Below are 19,351 nucleotides of genomic sequence, written 5' to 3'. Positions count from 1 at the left end.
AAATAAATAAGTAAAGGAGATAAACAATGTATGAAAGTTTTGAAGAGGATTCCAGCTGTGTAAGGGATCAGATGATTTATAGGGACTTCTGGAGTCAGTCATCTTCCAAATGGCAGTGAACTAGGCCTTGCTGGGAAGATCTGGACAGGCACTTGTCCCTCCAGCAGGGAGGAAGGGTGCTACACTGTGGGGAGCCATGCAAGTCTCCACATAGTTTCTATGACACTCTGGCCTGTCCTGTGCACTGAAATTTCACAACTCACTAGTGATTTTCAATAATAAGAGATGCAGGGACATTTTTGGAAAAGAGTAAAAAATGTGCTATATTTTTCGTGAGAAGGAACTGAGCAATTGTACGTCTTCTTTTTATCTCCTTTAATATTCAAAAGATTTTAAGTAATGGAAAAAGACTGTGTTCAAATTATTATAATCTGTAGATATCTCTGTTAATAATATGCCCCTAAAGTTTGCTGCCTTTTCATTCATAAACACACAATTTTGACTGATCTAAGGCTGATAACATTGGAGGTGTTTGGGATTGTTGGCTATAGTGAGGTATTCTCCAGAACTTATTAATAGGGAATTAAGATTGCCTTCTGAGAGTTAAACATAAAATTAGCCATTACTAGATCACATTAGAATTTGTAAAGGGATGAGGTGACTGCAAAGCAGATAGAGCTGAAGACATCCAGCGGCATGTGTCAGCATCATGGTTCACTGCATTTAGCAGGTGTTTACTGCATACCTGATACAGGCAGGAACTGCATTAGCCTAGGGATACAGCAGCGAGAAAGATATGCTGGTTTCTTCTGAGAGAGTTTACTTCCTATTGGAGAGACAGGCACTAATAATCAATTGTATGAATAATGATTTGATTATAATCATGATAAGTGCTACAAAGACAAACAACAGTCTTTAGTCCAGGGGAACCTAGGTTTGTTTGAGGAGTGTGGAGGCTTTCTGAAGAATTAGCAATTGTGTGCTGAGATGTGAAAGATTAGTAACTATTCAGAAGTAGGGGTTGGGCTAGGGTGTAGTGTTCCAGACTGAGGGAGCAGCCCGTTGGAAAGCTTTGAAAGAAAGAGATGGAGGGTTCAAGGGGTAAGATGTTATGGGCAAAGGGAGAGTGGTTTGAGATGAGGCTAGAAAATTAAATAAGGGCTGGTGGTGAAGATCTTGATGTCCAGTTAAAAACGTGACCAGCACTAATTAGAGAAGTGACATTGAAGATTTGCATTTTATGAAGACCTCACTGCAAAAGGATTGAAAAGCGCTTCTGTATAAAGGATTGAGTCAAGAAATGAAAGACTGATTAGAGAGAGTTTTAGGGCCACATGAGTACTGTCCAGGGGAAAGAGTAACAATTTATTCAACAGATACTTACATATTCCTTTAGTGTTTGCCTACCAGGTGGGATATAGAAGGGAGCCTAGCAGTTGCTGTGAGGAACAGATGACAGATAAGTTCTATTAGGAGAGTCTGCAGTTTAATATTCCAATAATCTATTCTCAATTTGCCCACTTCCTTGTTTAGTAAATGAACTTTTGATGACAATATGGATTTCCAAATGGTTTATGCAGAGAGAAAAGATTTGCCTATCAAAAAGCAAGGTTGGGCTGGGGATGTGGCTCAAGTGGTAGCGCACTTGCCTGGCATGCATGGGGAGCTGGGTTTGATCCTCAGCACCACATAAAAAAAATAAAATAAAGATGTTGTGTCCACCGAAAACTAAAAATAAATAAATAAATATTAAAAAAATTCTCTCTCTCAAAAAAAAGCAAGGTCTATTTCCTTTAGTAGGGGCATTTCTTCTTAGCTTTCTGTGATAATTGCTGGGTTCAGCTTGGTGTTAGTCTCTGAGATTCGGACAGGTTAGCTTTTTGAGCCCATGAAAAAAATGACAGAGCTGGACTATGCCAAATTCATCAACTCGCTTAATGAGGTGTTTGGAAACTGGTCTTCTCTAGGACATACTTTGACATCCTATTTAAAGTGCCTCTCCTGACCATTTTCCTGTTTTTTTCCACTTGGTGCTAAGTTTGGTATACACCACACAAGCTTAGTAGATTTATGAACATTTTTCTTGGAATATGTATAATGGTCCTAAAATTCCAGATGCTGTTCAATTTATCAAAATATGTTTTATCTGTTTATGCAACGCATATTGATTTTACTTTATATATCATGCATATGTTATATAACTGGAATTCAGTGCCAAGCAAATAAACATAATCCCTGCCTATGTGTTTGGAACTCAGTGTAAACTGTTCAGCAATTGTTAGACTCATTGGTGTTTCACGTGGTGGCCATGGTTTAATGTTGCCTCAAATTGGTATAAGAGGTGACTCTGTAATTGAACTTATTTTAATTAATTAAAATTTCACCATAAAATTTCACCATAAATAGTCTACCTTCTTGTTTAACATATCTTAGATTTGGTACCATATGCCCTTTAGTAGTACCACATGTCGTAGATTTTGGGTGAGGTAGAATCATAAGCATTTGTCATGTTATAGACTATTTCTTTTCTTTTTTTTTTAAAAGAGAGTGAGAGAGATAGAGAATTTTTAATATTTATTTTTTAGTTTTTGGCGGACACAACAACGTCATTGTTTGTATGTGGTGCTGAGGATCGAACCCGGGCTGCATGCATGCCAGGCGAGCGCGCTACCGCTTGAACCACATCCCCAGCCCCTATAGACTATTTCTTATTTCATGAAATCAAAAAATTATTTTAGGCCCAAGGAAAATTCCAGAAAGCTTGGAACCATTTTACTATTGCCATAGAAATTGATCCAAAGAGCTACCTGGCCTATGAAGGAAGAGCTGTGGTTTGTCTTCAGATGGGTAATAATTTTGCTGCCATGCAGGATATTAATGCTGCCATAAAGGTAAAAATCTACTTAGATTATGTTATTATTAGCATAAATTAACACCATTAATGAAACGGTCCAAGAAAGAACTTCTCTGTTACCTTTTTAAAGTGGCTTGTGGAAAAAATATTATTTTTGGAGGAAATAATTATTTTTTTTTCTTGAGTAGTTCCCAGGGTTGAGAGTTATTATGACTTGAGATTTTGTAATCTAAATGCATTTAAAATGAAAAAATAAACTAATTCCTGACAAACATTGATTCTTCTTAGTAAGTGCAGCTTGTAAGTTTCATAGGACATGAACTTTATCTTGTAATACAAAATGAATGTAAAACATAAAACAATGTTCTAGGTCTGAAGGAACTAAAGAACTAAAGAAAGATTAAGGTAAATCCCCAGATTTTTCCTGTAGAGAAATTTCAAATAAAAATCTCCTATTTTGAATGTAGTGACAGAAATTCTTCTTTTCTTCTAGCTTTTGAATTTGGTTTCTGTAGATTTGGGTGGATGTCCTAAGGTTTGAGATGAGAAAAAGGAAAGAATTTAAAGATAAGTACTACTGCAGAGGACAAATAAGTGGGTTAACTATTCAATTTAATTTCTCTCTAGTTCAACATAGGTAAACAGATAAGTTTTCCCTCTGCAGCTATTCCTTGGCAAGAAACTTAGTAAAGCACCAAGATTATTTGCTTTATTGCAACCAAATCAACAAAGTGTTGACACCGAACCAATTTCATACCAAGTCCTTTCTCAAAATATTTGCTCTAATGGGGTTTTACCTACACTATAAAATTACTTGTTTCCCACAAGTAGATTTCATAATGTTCATTTCTGCGACATGAAATAAGAAATAAATACTATTCCCAGATGCTAAAGACTCTCACTATCATGTTGCAGATCAATACCACAGCAGAGTTCATAACAAATCGTGGTGTGATTCATGAGTTTATGGGCCAAAAACAGAATGCAATAAAAGACTACCAAGCAGCGATTGCTTTAGACCCCAAGTACTCACTGGCTTACTTTAATGCCGGAAATATCTACTTTCACCACAGGCAGTTTTCTCAGGTAATGTGAGTTTTCCTGAACATTTTCTTTTGGACAATAAATACTTTCTTTGTTATATATAGTTTGACATTGCAATCTTTACATCTCAAACTAATAAATAATTAGCTTTTCTTTAAAAACATAGTGTTCTCTTTCATAACAATGTTTATAATTATCCATTATATGTTTACACCTATATGGATTTATTCTCCTTAGTTTCATCAAATATTCGATGCTTGTCCAGAAACATTTTTTTTTTTCCTGAGTGTCAGACTTCCTTTGTTATATTCACCGTCACCAGCTTTCAGCCTGGAACCTTCTGTTCTCCTCTATTTCCACCTCCACTTGGATGTCCTTCAAGACCCTCTTGATGGAGCTGCTAACTCAGCTTAGTTTATACCTTACATTTTATCAGTGAGCATATGATTGGGAGAAAGGAGGCTTGGATTGTAGTTCTGGTTTTGTGTGACCCCTTAATCTCTTTTGGCCTCATTTCCTAATGCTTAAAATGAAGGGATTAGGATATTAGATGATGTTTTCTTAAAACTTATTTATTTGAATTATAATGCATTTACATGATTCAAACTCTTGCCTTTCTGATTGTTTATTTTTTATCTATAATTACTCTTTTATCTAACAAACTGAAGACAAACAGAACAAAAGAGTAAGTTAACTTATTGTCACCCTTTATTTATATTGTGAAAATTTATTTAAATTATGTCTTTTTTCCCCCTGAGTATTGTTTTGGCAGTATCTCACATATTTTGGTCTATAATTATTTTTAACTTGAGTAAAGTACACACCACATAAAGTTTACTTTCTTAACTATTTTAAGTTTATAGCTCAGAAGTGTTAAATATATCCTGTAATGCTGTTATTAATTAATGTTTTCCTAAAAATTTGCATCTGCAACTTTTATTTCCTCTTTGACTCAAGAATAAATTAACTGGACATTTATTCACATAGAAGAGTTTTAATAGTCTCTATATGTCTTTATGTGTATTTTAAAGGTGTCTTAATCTATAATCTATAATCTATTTTCCATGTTTTTTTAAAATTTTCAGAGTTTTTCTAAAAACAAGAGGGCTTATAGAATATAAAATATAAAAATAACTCTAATACCCTCATTTATTTACTTATTTAATTCCTGTACTTGGAACAATAACAAAAACATTACCTTGTAACCTCCTCCTCCTCATTAACATAAGAGCATACATCAATAACCCTCATCTTAAAAAAAAAAAAAAAAGGAAATGAACACAGGCCCTCACAGCCTGCTCAGGCAAGCTCCCCCATTCCTTCATGACCATTCTTAGTTGAAGTCTTTGGTAAGCCATCTGTCTAATTCACCTCACAGGCTCTAGGCAATCCTCTCCACCTGAGCCTCTGCCCCCACTGCTCCTCTGACAGTGTTCTTGCCTCCACTGTCAGGCACCTCCTCCATCCTCCTCTTACCTGACTTCTCAGCAGCATTTGACCCAGGATACTTTTCCCTTCTTAAAGCTCTTTTGTCTCGGTGTGACACCATTCTATCCTGTCTTTCTCCCTACCATTTTGGCTGGCTGCTTCCCTTCTCAGTCTGCTTTTCTGGCCCCTCCTTTCTGCTTCTCTTCTGAGTTGGTGATACACCAGGGCTTGCTCCTGCCTCACTTCTCTCTACACTTGTTTTTGCAGATCCATCTCTAATATCCTCACTATAATAATATTCTAAAATCTTTAGGGGTAGGAACCATACTCAGACAGTCCATTTTTTTCCCATGATTTACGCCTCCACCTTTTTTCTAATATTTATCTCCTGTTGCTAAAAGTGGATATTTTATAAGTGCATTAGGGCCCCAAATGATTTGATTTCTATGCCCCCTATCTCCAGTCCATCTTTCTTTGAATAAATCCTCTCTCAATTCAAGATGTCATCTGAGTACAACAAAGTCAACTATCCCTGTCTCTTTCTCATCTCATTTCCTTTATCTAGACAGCCATCTAATCTTTTCCATTTAACTTCTTAATTTCTTTTCTTTCCTCCTAAAAATGTCCCTTTTGTTCCATTTCTACTGCCATTGCTCTTACTTTTTCTCAAGTTAGAGGTCATGGCCTTGACAGCTGTTACCCCAGTGGGGAAGCTAGATGCTGAGGCAGAGTTATGGAAAGTAGAATTCTGTAAGGTGTGGATGAGGTTGTCCTCACTCAGATTTCAGTCAGGCTGGGAGACCAGTGTTTCCCAGGCAGAAATGCCAAGGTCAGTTGCCTTAAACTTTGCTAATCTCATCACCCTCCTGCTGAGTTCTAAAAATGTTCTTTAGCATTGTAAAGTTAGTAAAGAGATTAAGACAAATAAAATGCCCAGGGTGATTTCTGGTTTCTGTATATGCTTCCATTTGCATGAAAGGATGATCATTACCTTTCACATTTATTTCTTTGATAACTCTATGGACCATCCCATACAAAATTATTTGGTTAGATCCAAAGTGTAGCTTGAACTTTAAAAATTTTTAAAAAGTATAACTCGATTTCTCCCACATTGCAGACACATTAACTGGGCAATATTTCATCTAAAATATTTTCCATCCTCTGTCTTGATGCATTGGATGTGTGAGTTTAAGAGTACACACACATCTAGGATCAAGCAGGCTTTGAGAATAGCTATTCAGCTTTGCCCCCATGCTCTGGCCTCTTTGTGGAGAAGAGGGCTTCTATGCCCTTTCCCTCCCAACTACTCACCCTTGTTTCTGACTGTATTGGAAGGTTTAGGCTCAAAAGAAAGTGTCCCTCAAAAGATCACATAGTGGTGGCAGTGGCGCTGGGGTTGTGGTTCAGTGGTAGAACACTTGCCTTGCACACATAAGGCACTGGGTTCAACCCTCAGCACCACATAAAAATAAATAAATAAAGTAAAGATATTGTGTCCATCTACAAATAAAAATATATTTAAAAAGATCATATAGGGGCTGGGGTTGTAGCTCAGTGGTAGACTGCTGGCCTAGCATGTGTGAGGCACTGGGTTTAATCCTCAGCACCAAATAAAAATAAAAGTATTATGCCCATCTACAACTAAAATAAATATATTTTTTAAAAAACACATAATTTCCAGATGGTTAAAACATGTAGGTGAGCTAGCTTCTCTTTTCTTTAACTAGAGTCTTAATGTTTTAAAACCCTATTCAAATGGGCTACTTATATGAATTATGAACTACAGGTGAATTAAAAAATAGTCAGATCTGCTTTCTAATTAATTAATTATATACATATGAGGACATCAGAACATTTGTTAAAAAAATCAAGGCCTATAATTGCATTAGCCTTTAATTGTTTTATACTCCTATACTTCTAGTAACCTCATTAAATTTATATGTTTTCGATTTTCTAAGTAATATGTTTTGGAAGCTATAATAAAAAGTTTGCATTTTTTGAAGTTAAGTACACTGTGGTGTTTTACTGAGTTCTTTCCTTTTAGCCAAGATAGGCATTTACTTCTATATGATTGAAGTCATGATCTTGTGATGTTATTGTGCAGCCTTTATTGATCATTTATTGGTGAATTAAAATGAAGCCTAAGTTACTTTATGAAGAAAGTAAAACTTGAAGTCATCCCCTATCTCATTTCTGATGACTGTCAAATGCAGCCAGAGCCTTCTCTTCAGGAATGAATTCTCTTTAAGGTCTTCACAGATGGATATCAATTCTGTCCCCATCAAAACAGATCCTTAAATTGCATTTAACTGTAGCATACAATAGCTGCCATCCAGAGCATAGAAATGCCTAGGGAGAAAGTAAGAAAGTAACTACAATTGTGATCCAATTGTCTTTCAAAAGTCAGAGGAAACAACTTTCATGGAGAATTTCTTGAAGACTATTATCTTTTCATTTATAGACATCAGAAGAAAACCGATATATTGGTAATAATTGATTGCATCTTCACTACATTATGGATATTGTTCTCAGTACATTACATATTAACTCACTTCATCCTTTCAACATCAATGTTGTCAGTGAGTTTTTAAAAAAAATTTGTAGTCTTTGTTTTATAGATGAAGAAATTAATGCAAATAGAGCTTTAGTAACTCACCCAAGGTGGAGGCAGAATTTGAACCCAACAATCTGGCTCCCTGGTCTAAGCTGCCACTACCATGTGACCGGTATTTATAGCACCCAAGTTGGAAGTGAATTGAGGATTGGTCCTGGGAAATAGAGGGAAATAGTTCAGTGAGGGAGATGGGAGAAAATGATCAGAGAGGTGGACCAGGGAGAGCCCATCCAAAGGACAGAGAGGATTTTAAGAAGGAAGGAGATATGAAGACTGTTTATGTCACAGAAATGCCTTGGGAGAAAGTAACTGGAAAGTGTCCTTTAGATTTGAGAATATCTATAGCCTCAGGAGGACTACAACATAGGAAATAGGAGGAGGCCAATAGAAGGCTGGTTGTGGTGGGTTGGGAAAAATAGAATGAGAAGTAATTGGAGAGAATAAACTAAGTTATGGAAAGTGATTTTCTCTTGAGGGTGAATTTTAAAGTAGGAACCCAATTTTCATCCATCAGTGAGTTAGAAGAAATTCCTAATTTGAGTAGCAGGGTATCTAGGCAGCATCTCAAGCTATGTATGGTTAAAAAAATCCCATTTATTATATATCAATACACTATTAAAACAAAATATAAAGAATTACTAGGAATATGATCATATGCTCAGATTCATAGCCATGTCAAAATGCTATGGAAGCTACTTAGTGTTTCAGTTTTGGTTCTTACCTGTTTGAAGGCTTGTAGCAACTAGTTCTTGGACCCCAGACCACGTTTTGAGGGTCCCTTTGTGAACCAAAAAGTCATAATGAGGTTAAAATAAAAGTAATGACAGTTTTTTTTTTGGGGGGGTTGCATAATAGATCTGTAAGTTGGAAGACACAGTTTAGTAAGAAACGAAACAAGTTCCATCCACAGGAAGAACTGGATTTCTAAAGGGAAAGTTAGGGAGAAATTGGATGAGGTGAAGTGATTTGTTTGAACAATTTTGATTGGAGCTGATAGTTTACGCAAATTGTTTTGAACAAATTTAATGGGAGCTGAAGGTCTATTCATACATTAAGCTATTCTTGATGGATTGCTAGGGGGCTGTTGGCAGGGTATGATTTGTAAGCAGTAAGTCTTTTAAAGCAGTCAGCAAGTCAACAGACATTCTGTGATTGGGAACTGTTGCAATCTTTGGTCTTGCAAGCTCATTCTTTCCAGACAAAGTTAACTTCCAATAGCTGGAAGTTGAAGATTGAGGAATTTGTATCCATGAGGTAAACCAGAGCCTCTCAAATGAAGTCTCTGAGACTCACACAGGAAGTTTTGCTGTTTCTTGAGCAAACTGCAGCCTTCTTAATTTTTATTGACCTTCTGAGTCAATGATGAATTGTGAATAATTTAGAGTTTTTAATTTTCTCAACAAGATGTTTTTTTTTCCTTCTCTTCTTTATAATTTTTCATAGTATAACTGAAATTTTAAATCAAAAGTTTAAACCTTCTTTGAAAATTCATTTGTCTGTTCAGCTCTTACTATGTTTTTATATATAAAATGTTACTGGCTTAATTTGTATTTATTTTATCTTCTTGTTTGGTCTTTTTCAATTTACTTTTTACCATTTGTAGCTGCTGTTGTTTTGTACATGGATATGAGATTTGGGTGCCAGGTAGTGGGGGCATTTCTCCCAGTAAGGAGAAATATTTTATCATTGACATTATTTAGAATTCCCAATATATGGTGTTATGGTTTGGATTTTAAATGTCTCCTACGTCTCAAAGGCTAAAGGCTTTGTCACCATCCTGTGGAACTACTGGGATGTGGTGGAATCTTTAGGAGGTGGGGCCTAGTGGAAGGAAGTTAGGTCATTGAGGGTGTGCCTTTAAAGGGGATACTGGAACCCCTATCCCTTCCTCTCTCTGTTTCCCAGCTGCCATGAGGTGAGCAGCCTCCTCAGCCATAGTCTCCCACCATGATGTTGTAATGCCACATGCCATCACAGGTCCAGAGCAACAGGGCCAGCAGGGACTGAAACCTTAGAAACTGTGAACCAAAATAAATCCTTCCTCCCTTTGAGTTGATCATCTTAGGTATTTTGTCATAGAGACAGAAAACCACCTTTTGGTTTCGTTATTTATTTTCATGTTCTCTATAGTCAATGCACCAATATATCTGGGATGAAATACTTCTACTGCCTACTTGGTAGATGACTTGTCTTAATTTTAAATTAAAAATAAAAGTGATTCACATTTTTGGATAGCTACCAATTAAAGTACATTCATTATACTTGTTTTTACATTTTATAGGCCAATGACTACTTCTCAAAGGCTTTAAAGTTTGATCCAGAAGATGATCATGCTCTCATGAATCGAGCTGTCACAAATACAATATTAAATAAATATGAAGAAGCAGAAGAAGATTTTGCTTGTGCAGTTGAACGTTGTCCATTTTGGGCTGCAGTATATTTCAACAGAGCACATTTATACTGCTGTTTGGAGAAGTATGAGCTAGCTGAGGAAGAACTGAGTAAAGGTATATTTTTTTGTAAGATTATAGCTGTTAATGTGTTTGCTTTTAGACTAAAAAAAATAATCAGGTCTATTTGTCTAGATGAATGTACATAAGAATCAATATGTTTAGATATCATTTTTAATGTAATCAATATAGATTCCTTTTGGTAATAACTTAAAGTTTTGTTAAAGTCACATATAGAGAGTTATTAGGAAACCCATACATAAACAATGCCAACCTTTTGAAGAAAGTCATTGTACTGTGGTCCCCTAAATTTGCTTTCTTATGAAGATTAAAAAATTTTAATTTTTTTTAGTTGTAGATGGACACAATATCTTTATTTTTATTTATTTATTTTATATGGTGCCGAGGATCAAACCCAGGGCCTCATGCGTGCAAGGCAAGCTCTCTACCACTGAACTACAACCCCAGCCTGAAGATTGAATATTTTTAATTTAACTGAATTTCACATTTAAAGAAAAATGTTATCAAATGAATTATATCAAAGTTCTCGTAAAATTTTAGTTTTAAATATGGAGCTAGTTTGAGTGCACAAACATATCTTGAATGTATTTTCTTTTGCAGCTCTGTCTTTGAAGCCTAATGACACTCTAGCATATCACCTCAGAGCAAAAGTTCGTGGTAAAATAGGTCTGATTGAGCAAGCTATGGCTGACTACAACCAAGCACTTGATCTTGAAGACTGTGACTTACATACATGATTACATAGACTACTGTGGTTTCTACAGTCATTTACATAGCAGTTCTTTCTGAAACTGAAATGTGTTTGTTGTTTAGAAGTTTAAACTGCCTTTGTTATATGCTTACTCTTCTATAAACCTTTAATGCATTTTAGCAAAATGTTCATGCTGTACATTAATTATAAACTTTAAAGCATTTTCTGCATACTCAGAATATCTCAAAAATCAAATTTCTTCTTGGAGTGCAGGATTTAAAGGGGATGTTTCTCAAGGAATATTAATGTGCTCAAATATATATTCTTTAAATAAAATAATTTTCTTTGAAATAATACTGTACTTAATAGAAAAAAAAAGTCATAGGCCTTTTCATCAATTCCTACTTATAACATATTCACAGTACCCAGATTTTTAAAAAGAATTAGCTGATGACTATAAAAAATTTGGAAGTCAAGTACATTTTCTCTTGTTCTTTAAACAACATCTATTACTAGTCTGGATTCTTCCTGGTACCCATTTTCTTCCAACAGATAAGCTTGTTTCTCTTTTATATGTTGTTTGCCTTTCAGAATAACACCTATAAAGATTTTGAGCATCCTGTTTTCCTGAGATAATCACTTCTGCTGCTTTAATTCAGATTTCATGAATGTGTAAATAAATGCAGACTTTATAATATATATAAAAATCTTTGTACACTTGTCATTAGTGCTTCATAGGAGTTGATGAGTAAAATATTAAAACAGTTAAAATTATTCTATTAACATGTTAATTGTACAATTTAAAAGGCTTCACTGTGACATTTCCATCCATGCACATGTCAAGCACTGATATAAATATTCTTTATAGAATGTCTTTGAAGGATCTTTCAGTGAATCAGAGGAACCCCCCTTTTACCTCACTGATAATAACAAGGCTTCCTAACAATTTGTTCAAATTTTATTTCACTCAGTTTGTTTTCCTTCTTGCTGTTTTATTATTCCAGTATACCTCCAGCTCCTCAGAGGCCCATTTGCACTGCAATCACACATTTTGGAAAGAAAATTCTGTTCATTCACTTCCCTTTGTTCTTAGTTTGATGTTCCAGATTTTCACAATAGAAAGTTGACTTTAGTTTGTAAGTTATGATGGGGATGCTTCACACTATTACAGGATAATTTTCCTGGCATGGAATGTGGGTACACGTGAGGATGAAATCACCCATCCCTAATGAGTTATTTCAGCTGGTGAATCAAGCACATTTAATAAGTGTTTTTTGGCTCCTCTTGCTCTCACTGATCTCCAGACACTTTTGTCACTGACTTAGCCACAGCTGAGATTCAGACTGACCTCATGCATCAATTGAGAGCCCCTCTCCTATGGTGACTCACATCTCTCCCAATTGTCCTGGCTCCTCCATTCCTGCTGAGGTGGGTTGGATGCTGGTGGGATTCTCTTGGTGCCCACCTGTGCACCACAGATATGCAGAAGTCCCTGTCAAATGAACCTTTGATGAACCTTTCATCTCCTGGTGGAATGTCCTGAGACACTGTCTATTTGGCCTCCTTGAGGGTGGTCCTGTGAGGTGAAGCAGTCAGTTGTATTTACTGGCAACCAGCACCAAAGTGCACCTTATCTTGGTGCTTCTGCCTTCCCTGCCTTGCTACCTATGTCCATCACCCCTGCTTTCCTGGGATTAAATTTCTTGATAAAGTAGCCATGCAGAAGCATTTGCCACAGGTTCTACTTTCTGGGAAAGCCCAGGGTAAGCAAATTAATAATTGAGTTTTTTTTTTCTAATTGCACACAAATACTTCTAACAAGAGGCAGGATATGGTAACTGTTGGGGAATGATGCAAACCAAGGGTCATGAAACATAATGGGGATAATCATGTCTAACTTGTCAAAATGCTATATGTCTCTTGGAACCCATGGTTTCTGTACATACTGCCAGCACCCATGGTGTTCTACTGGAGGCATTTCTCAGACCACACATAGGTCAAGTCAGAACTTCAGGGGGATTAATGATAGTAATGACAGAGGGTTGATGAAGAAAAGCTTTTCATCTCCCTTGCCTGCTGAGAGGATAACTTCCCAACCTCCCCTCTGGGATTGAGCTCCAGTTGCCTACTGTATCCATTAATGGTTTGCTAGGATCTCCTTAAAGTAAACTACTCACACTCAAATATCATCTCAGGATCTGCTTCTGAATTGAGTCTAACATGTTATCTCAGAGGGAGAGGTGATTGAACTGGTCCTGAGCAGGTACTATCTATGGGCAAAGGTATTGAATAGCAAGGTATTCTATACAGACTGATATCAGGATGGAGACACAGAAGTGGAAAATTGAAAGAGCTTGTCTGGATGGTGGCTGGAACCAAAGGGTTTTGTTTTTCTTTCTTTTTTTTCCTTTTCTTTCTTTTTTTTAAGAGACTGGTGGGAAGTAAATGTCATGTGGTCAGTCATACCTAGAGGATTTATCACTGCTGGATAAAGGAGTTACAGCATGATGCAAAGAAATAAGACATTAAGTGCATGCCTCCCTTCATTCTTGCATTGGAATTGGGGATATTTTAGCATCACTGATAAAAGTTGGGGGTAGGAAAATTGATCAGTACTCTTCATAAAATGATTTTCTTTGTCCTATATGGGCTCCCACTTATGGTTATCCCAGGCATGTAAGTGGCAAAGATAGCAGGATGAAGGCAGGCTGGGGGAGGATGGAGAACAAGGGAGAAAATACTTTAGGAGGCCATGGAAGCTAAGTCAGACCCTGATGCCCCAAGGAAAAAGGAGAGAAATGTCTAGATTCTCTTTTTCCTGATAAATATGTATAGTGCTAACCCCTTTAGCAGACAGACTGAGTCTACATCTCATTTTCGCTATTTTTTTTTTTAGAGAGAGAGTGAGAGGAGAGAGAGAGAGAGAGAGAGAGAGAGAGAACTTTTTAATATTTATTTTTTACTTCTCGGCGGACACAACATCTTTGTTGGTATGTGGTGCTGAGGATCGAACCCGGGCCGCACGCATGCCAGGCGAGCGCGCTACCGCTTGAGCCACATCCCCAGCCCCTCGCTATTTATTTTTAATACATATGTAAGTACATATAATTTTTTTGGTGGGGGGACTGGGGATTGAACCCAGGGATACTTCACCCCTAACCACATCCCAACCCTTTTTTATTTTTAATTTTGAGACAGGTTTTGGCTAAGTTGCTTAGAGCCTTGCTAAATTTCTGAGACTGGCCTAGAACTTGCATTCCTCCTGCCTCAGCCTCTGGAGTTGCTAGGATTATAGTTGTGTGGCCCCATATTCAGATTCTTCTTTTTTTCTTTTCTTTTCTTTATTATTATTATTACTTTTTTGGTATCAAGGATTGAACCCAGAGTGCTTAACACTGAGTCTTAACCACTGAGTCACACCCCAGCCCTTTTTTATATTTTATTTAAAGACAGCATTTTGCTGAGTTGCTCAGGGCCTTGCTAAGTTGCTGAGGCTGGCTTTGAATTTGCAATCCTCCAGCCCGAGCCTCCCGAGCTGCTGGGATTACAGGTGAGCGGCACTGCAGCTGGCTCAACACTCGTATTCTTAATGATTGTCTTCCAGAGATAAAATTGGAGAAGTAAAGGGAGGAGGAGATTTTACTGTTTTGTTTTTTTATTGTATTTACTTTTTACTTATCAAGAAGAAAAAATAGTGATAAGATTATAGAAGATTACTTTTAATTTTTTTGCCATTTTTAAATATACAGATTCATTTTTTGTTGTTTGTTTTTCTCCACTAGAAAATAAGCTCTGTGAGTATAAGGATTTTGTCTTTGTGTGTGTGTGTGTGTGTGTGTGTGTGTGTATTACATCTAATGTTTATAGTGCCAATGCTTATTTTCATTTATTTAATGAAATATTAAGAAATATTCATTAAATAAAAACAAATTACAAATATATGAATCAATATTATTGTCTAGTGTTGTCTAGGATCACATAGCTAGTGAATGGTGGATTTCAATATAACTCTCCTAGTTTCAAAGCTCACTCTGTTTCTTGCCCCCTTTCACCTAGAAAAAACAAGATAAGCACATAGTCTATTAAATAAACTTTCTGATAATATTAGAACTCTTTGCTTGCCTTCCTGATGAGTGTTTTTCACAAAAAAGTATTTTTAGTCTCTTAACACTCCATTTTTACTGGCAGATGTGGGTATTTATGATTGTATATGTTTGTTTATCTGTCTATCCAACCAACCATCTTAACCTTAAGTAAATGCAAAATAAAAAGGTTATCTTGGGCTGTTAATTTGAAATAATCGATGTGCAATATCTTTTTTTTTCATCTTTAATAGTAAAGGCCAGAAAGAAATCGACAGCAGAAAGATCAATATGCAGGCAGTCGTAAGAAAGGGAAGAAAAAGAAAAGCACAATTTTTTAAAACCAAATGTACCAGACACTCAGTTATGACTGAGTCCTTAAGGACGTTTTCATTTCACCCTTACCAATAAGGCTGGTATTATTTTCAATTTACAGAAGAAAAATACTAACTGCAGAAGGTTAAATAACTAGGCAAAGCACCTCTGGCAGCATAATGATGTCACTGAAATTTTGTTCCACTTTTACTTACTTATTTCTTAAGTTGATTTGTTAGTATTAATAGGATTTATTTTAAGAAATGGGATTTGTAAAAAATAAATGCATAACTATTAAAAATATTCCTTATCCTATATAAAATCATCTCTTTTTATACCAGAATCACTTGCATTACATCTTGGGAAGCATTTTACGTCACAGTATCATTGATCAATTTGCTGAGTGGAGAGTAACCAGAGTGAGGGAGGGAAAGCATCTAATGCCTGTTGAGATGGGTGAGGAAAGAGAGGGAAGATACACATAAGGTGCCTGGTGCCTGGAAGGCAGGTCAGCATCATTGTGCTCTGAGAGTCACAGTTTGCATCCTTAGCATGTGGTAACAATGCACTCTCACTTCCAGAGTCCTCCAATGTCGTAAAAATTGATTAGTCATTATGTTAGGATCATTGATTTCCCCAAATAACAGGAACTTTAATGACCATCCACTTTGAGATTCCAGAGACATTCAACATCTCCTTCTCTCCTCACCCATCTTTGCCTGCTGGATTTACTCTCAGAAAGAAATTTCTTCTCCTGTCTTGGAGGGGAGATTAGATCTTCTTGTTACCCACTTCCATGATACTGATGCCTACTCTTTTGGAATGCTCTTCATATCTGGATCTCCATGTTTAAAAGCTGTCTTCCTCACTAGCCTGGAAACTATGAGAGTGACTCTAATGTTAGTTTATTCACTACTACCTCACTACTGCTGTCAATCCTGGCACATGGCAGGTATTTATTTTAATAAGAAGCAGGTCTGGACACTCACACAGATAATTATGACCCAAAACACTACAGATATTATTTCCATGATAAAGAAAACATTCTATGATATTGTAGGGAAGTCTAAGCCCTTACAAAGACAAAGTTACTGCATGTTCTTCTTATTTAACTTTTCCTCTGAGTAGAGAGGTCCTTAGCATCTACACAGATATCTTGGTGCTTAATATGTGCATGTGCACACACACACCCAAACACACACATGCTATACCCTTAGGGTGATAAGATTAAACTTAAAATATGAAATAAAAAAGTGAAGCTGTCATGGATGAGATCAACCTGCTGTAAAAGTAACCTGCTCTGAAGATAAGTCAACAAGCAGCTGAAAACAGAATTATGTCAGGGGTGAGGCTGTGATGTCTGAAATAATGATGTATCTGTATCTCAAAACTAACATTGCGAGCTGGGGTTGTGGCTCAACTGTAGAGCACTTGCCTAGCACGTGCAGGACCCTGGGTTTAATCTTCAGCACCACATAAAAATAAATAAATAAAGGTATTTTGTTCAACTACAACTAAAAAATGTTTAAAAAAACTAATATTGCAATCTTTATAACTGAATGATGATATAATCAAATTTTAACCCAAATAAGTACAGTTCATAAGAGACCATAAGAACTTTTAATTACTAACTTTTCTTAAGAAAAGTTGCACCAACCAAGGAAACATGGTGTGTGCCAAACCTTAAAGGTGAGGAGGAAATGGTCAGAGCATAAACATTTATACGCAATTTCCTGGCTGTCTGCTAAAGGATGCTCAAAACAGTGGATAGGAGCGTTCTGAGCTTTCACCTCATATTAGCTGGTAAATTACTATGAAGTAAATGGAGCATGTTGTTGTCATGGCTTTAAACCATTAGGTAATTTAACTACTTCATTTTCTGATTTTATTCTATCCATCTTCTAGTGATAATTTGGGTTTCCATAGGGACATGTAGAACAAAATAATAGTATATACTAAGATTCTATCTTTGCTAAATTGCTGAAGCTGGTTTTGAACCTGTAATTCTCCTGTCTCAGCCTCCTTGAGCCACTTGGATTATAAGTGTGCACCACCATGCCTGGCAAGATTCCATCTTATTATAAAATAAACTACACATGGACACATCTACAGAACACTATCCATTTTATTTACATAGAAGATCTTTAATGACTTTCATATACCAGCCTTTGCCAGGGAGTATCTGTGGAGAATGGCATTATTTATGATTATTTTATTGGTAGAAGTCACATGCTAGGGTTAAGTAACCCTGTCTTACTCTTTTTTTTTTCTTTTGACACTAATTCTCCAAATTACTTTTTAATAATTAAGCACATCTTGGTTTTATAATAAGAAAAATATGTAATTATCTCCCTTCCCCAAATTCAATAGCTTATTGGAGATAACATTTAAGACTACAACAAAATCCATATTGCCTTTTCCTATGGGAGCCTGAAGTGGACTCAGCTAGCTGGCAGGGCAGGGTCCTTCAGAGGTCCCTCTAGTTCACACAGGTTCTGCTCACAAAGACCATGGGTTCCTGTTTGCACCAAGGCTATCTTTTAGGAAAAATTTAGCCTTAGTATGTATTTTGATGGAGCTTAAGAAAACCAATTTAAAACAATCAGTCACATTTCCAATAAAAAAATAAAATTTGCTCTCTAGACCTGTAGGTCAATTGAGGTCTGTAATATTCTCACAACTATAATTTTAACTGATTTTCCAAAGGAAAAGATATTAGTTTGTGGGAGCCCATGTGATATTTTGCTTCCCTTTAGAGCTCTTAGTTCTCTGAAAGTATAAAGATCTCCAAAACCTACTATGATAAAAAGAAAAAATATTATCACTGAAAACTTGCTGTCGACATATCTATCAATTTTATGATACGAACTTTAATAGAGGAATCTTGGGAGACCAGTGGTTTATACTGATGATAGTTGTAATTTTATAACCATCAGTTAAAAGTGATAAATCCCTGAGCAGAAAAAGCATCATTTAAGCTCCAAATATATACTCCTCGCTCTTACTTCAACTGCATGATAGGTTAGACAATTCCTTGTATTATTAATATAAATATTATCCATGACATTTTGAAGTACATTTTCACTTTTATGGTTCTAAGATGGAAGGGAAAGACCACTAATTGTCTTGCATAAAGCCGTTCTTTTTTTTCCCCCCTACAGTCTACCCGTAGGAGATATATGTAAGTCTATATATCAACTTATTTTGAAATATATTTAAGGAAAGACAAAGTGTTTGGAATTTACTTAATATTTTATGGCATTCTGACTGTTACACTGTGGTATTTGATTTTTCTAAAAAGCTTACTATAAATCACAATATTCTGAATTTATTAAACCACCAGATCATCATTTAAGTACCTTTGTTTTATAATCCAGGAACAAATTTCTCTTTTGAATTTGAAGACCAAGATAATAATTTTAGTGTTTAGGTTGTTGCTTTACTACACAAAAATTAGAGATGAGTTCTTAAAAATGATAATTGATTTTTATGAAAGTCCTGAAGCTCTATTTAGAAAATTTACAAGTTATATTGTAGAATTATGCCTTTGAAATGGGAGAGACATCTCAGCACAACTTTTCCAGTGTAATTTTACCCTGAATAATGTATGAGTTGTGTAATAGCTCTGCAGGGAATTCTCATCTCCACAAAATACAGGCTTCTCTCCTATTGCACCTTCCACTTCCAATTCTTATGCTCTGTGCTTTCTATATTGGATCTTTGATGGTGGTGAATAGACAAGATGGGAGAAGAATGAGAATTGAAAAGCCTTGACAGTTCAGGAAATAGTTCAATATACTAGACCTCTCCTTGCAGCATGATTGGGGAAATGGTGATTTTTGCATAGAACTT

The 19,351-nt window shown here is 36.0% G+C and overlaps 1 protein-coding gene across 1 annotated transcript in view; it reads left to right on the top strand.

Moving 5' to 3' along the window:
• TTC6 (tetratricopeptide repeat domain 6) overlaps positions 1–11,148 on the top strand; it is a gene marked incomplete at both ends in the record, with an annotated part of 192,057 nt that extends 180,909 nt beyond the window's left edge. The window contains 4 exons of the mRNA XM_081292914.1: positions 2,739–2,891; positions 3,770–3,940; positions 10,222–10,447; positions 11,012–11,148. Of these exons, the coding sequence (XP_081149040.1) occupies positions 2,739–2,891; positions 3,770–3,940; positions 10,222–10,447; positions 11,012–11,148 (687 nt within the window). The remainder of the gene's footprint in view (positions 1–2,738; positions 2,892–3,769; positions 3,941–10,221; positions 10,448–11,011) is intronic.
• Between the last annotated feature and the right edge of the window lie 8,203 nt (positions 11,149–19,351).

The sequence above is a fragment of the Spermophilus citellus genome (assembly GCF_964194105.1).
Source record: "Spermophilus citellus genome assembly, chromosome: 4".
NCBI classification, from domain to species: Eukaryota; Metazoa; Chordata; class Mammalia; order Rodentia; family Sciuridae; genus Spermophilus; species Spermophilus citellus.
The sequence above is the reverse complement of the archived record's forward strand: the minus strand, read 5'-3'. Positions and strand labels throughout refer to the sequence as shown.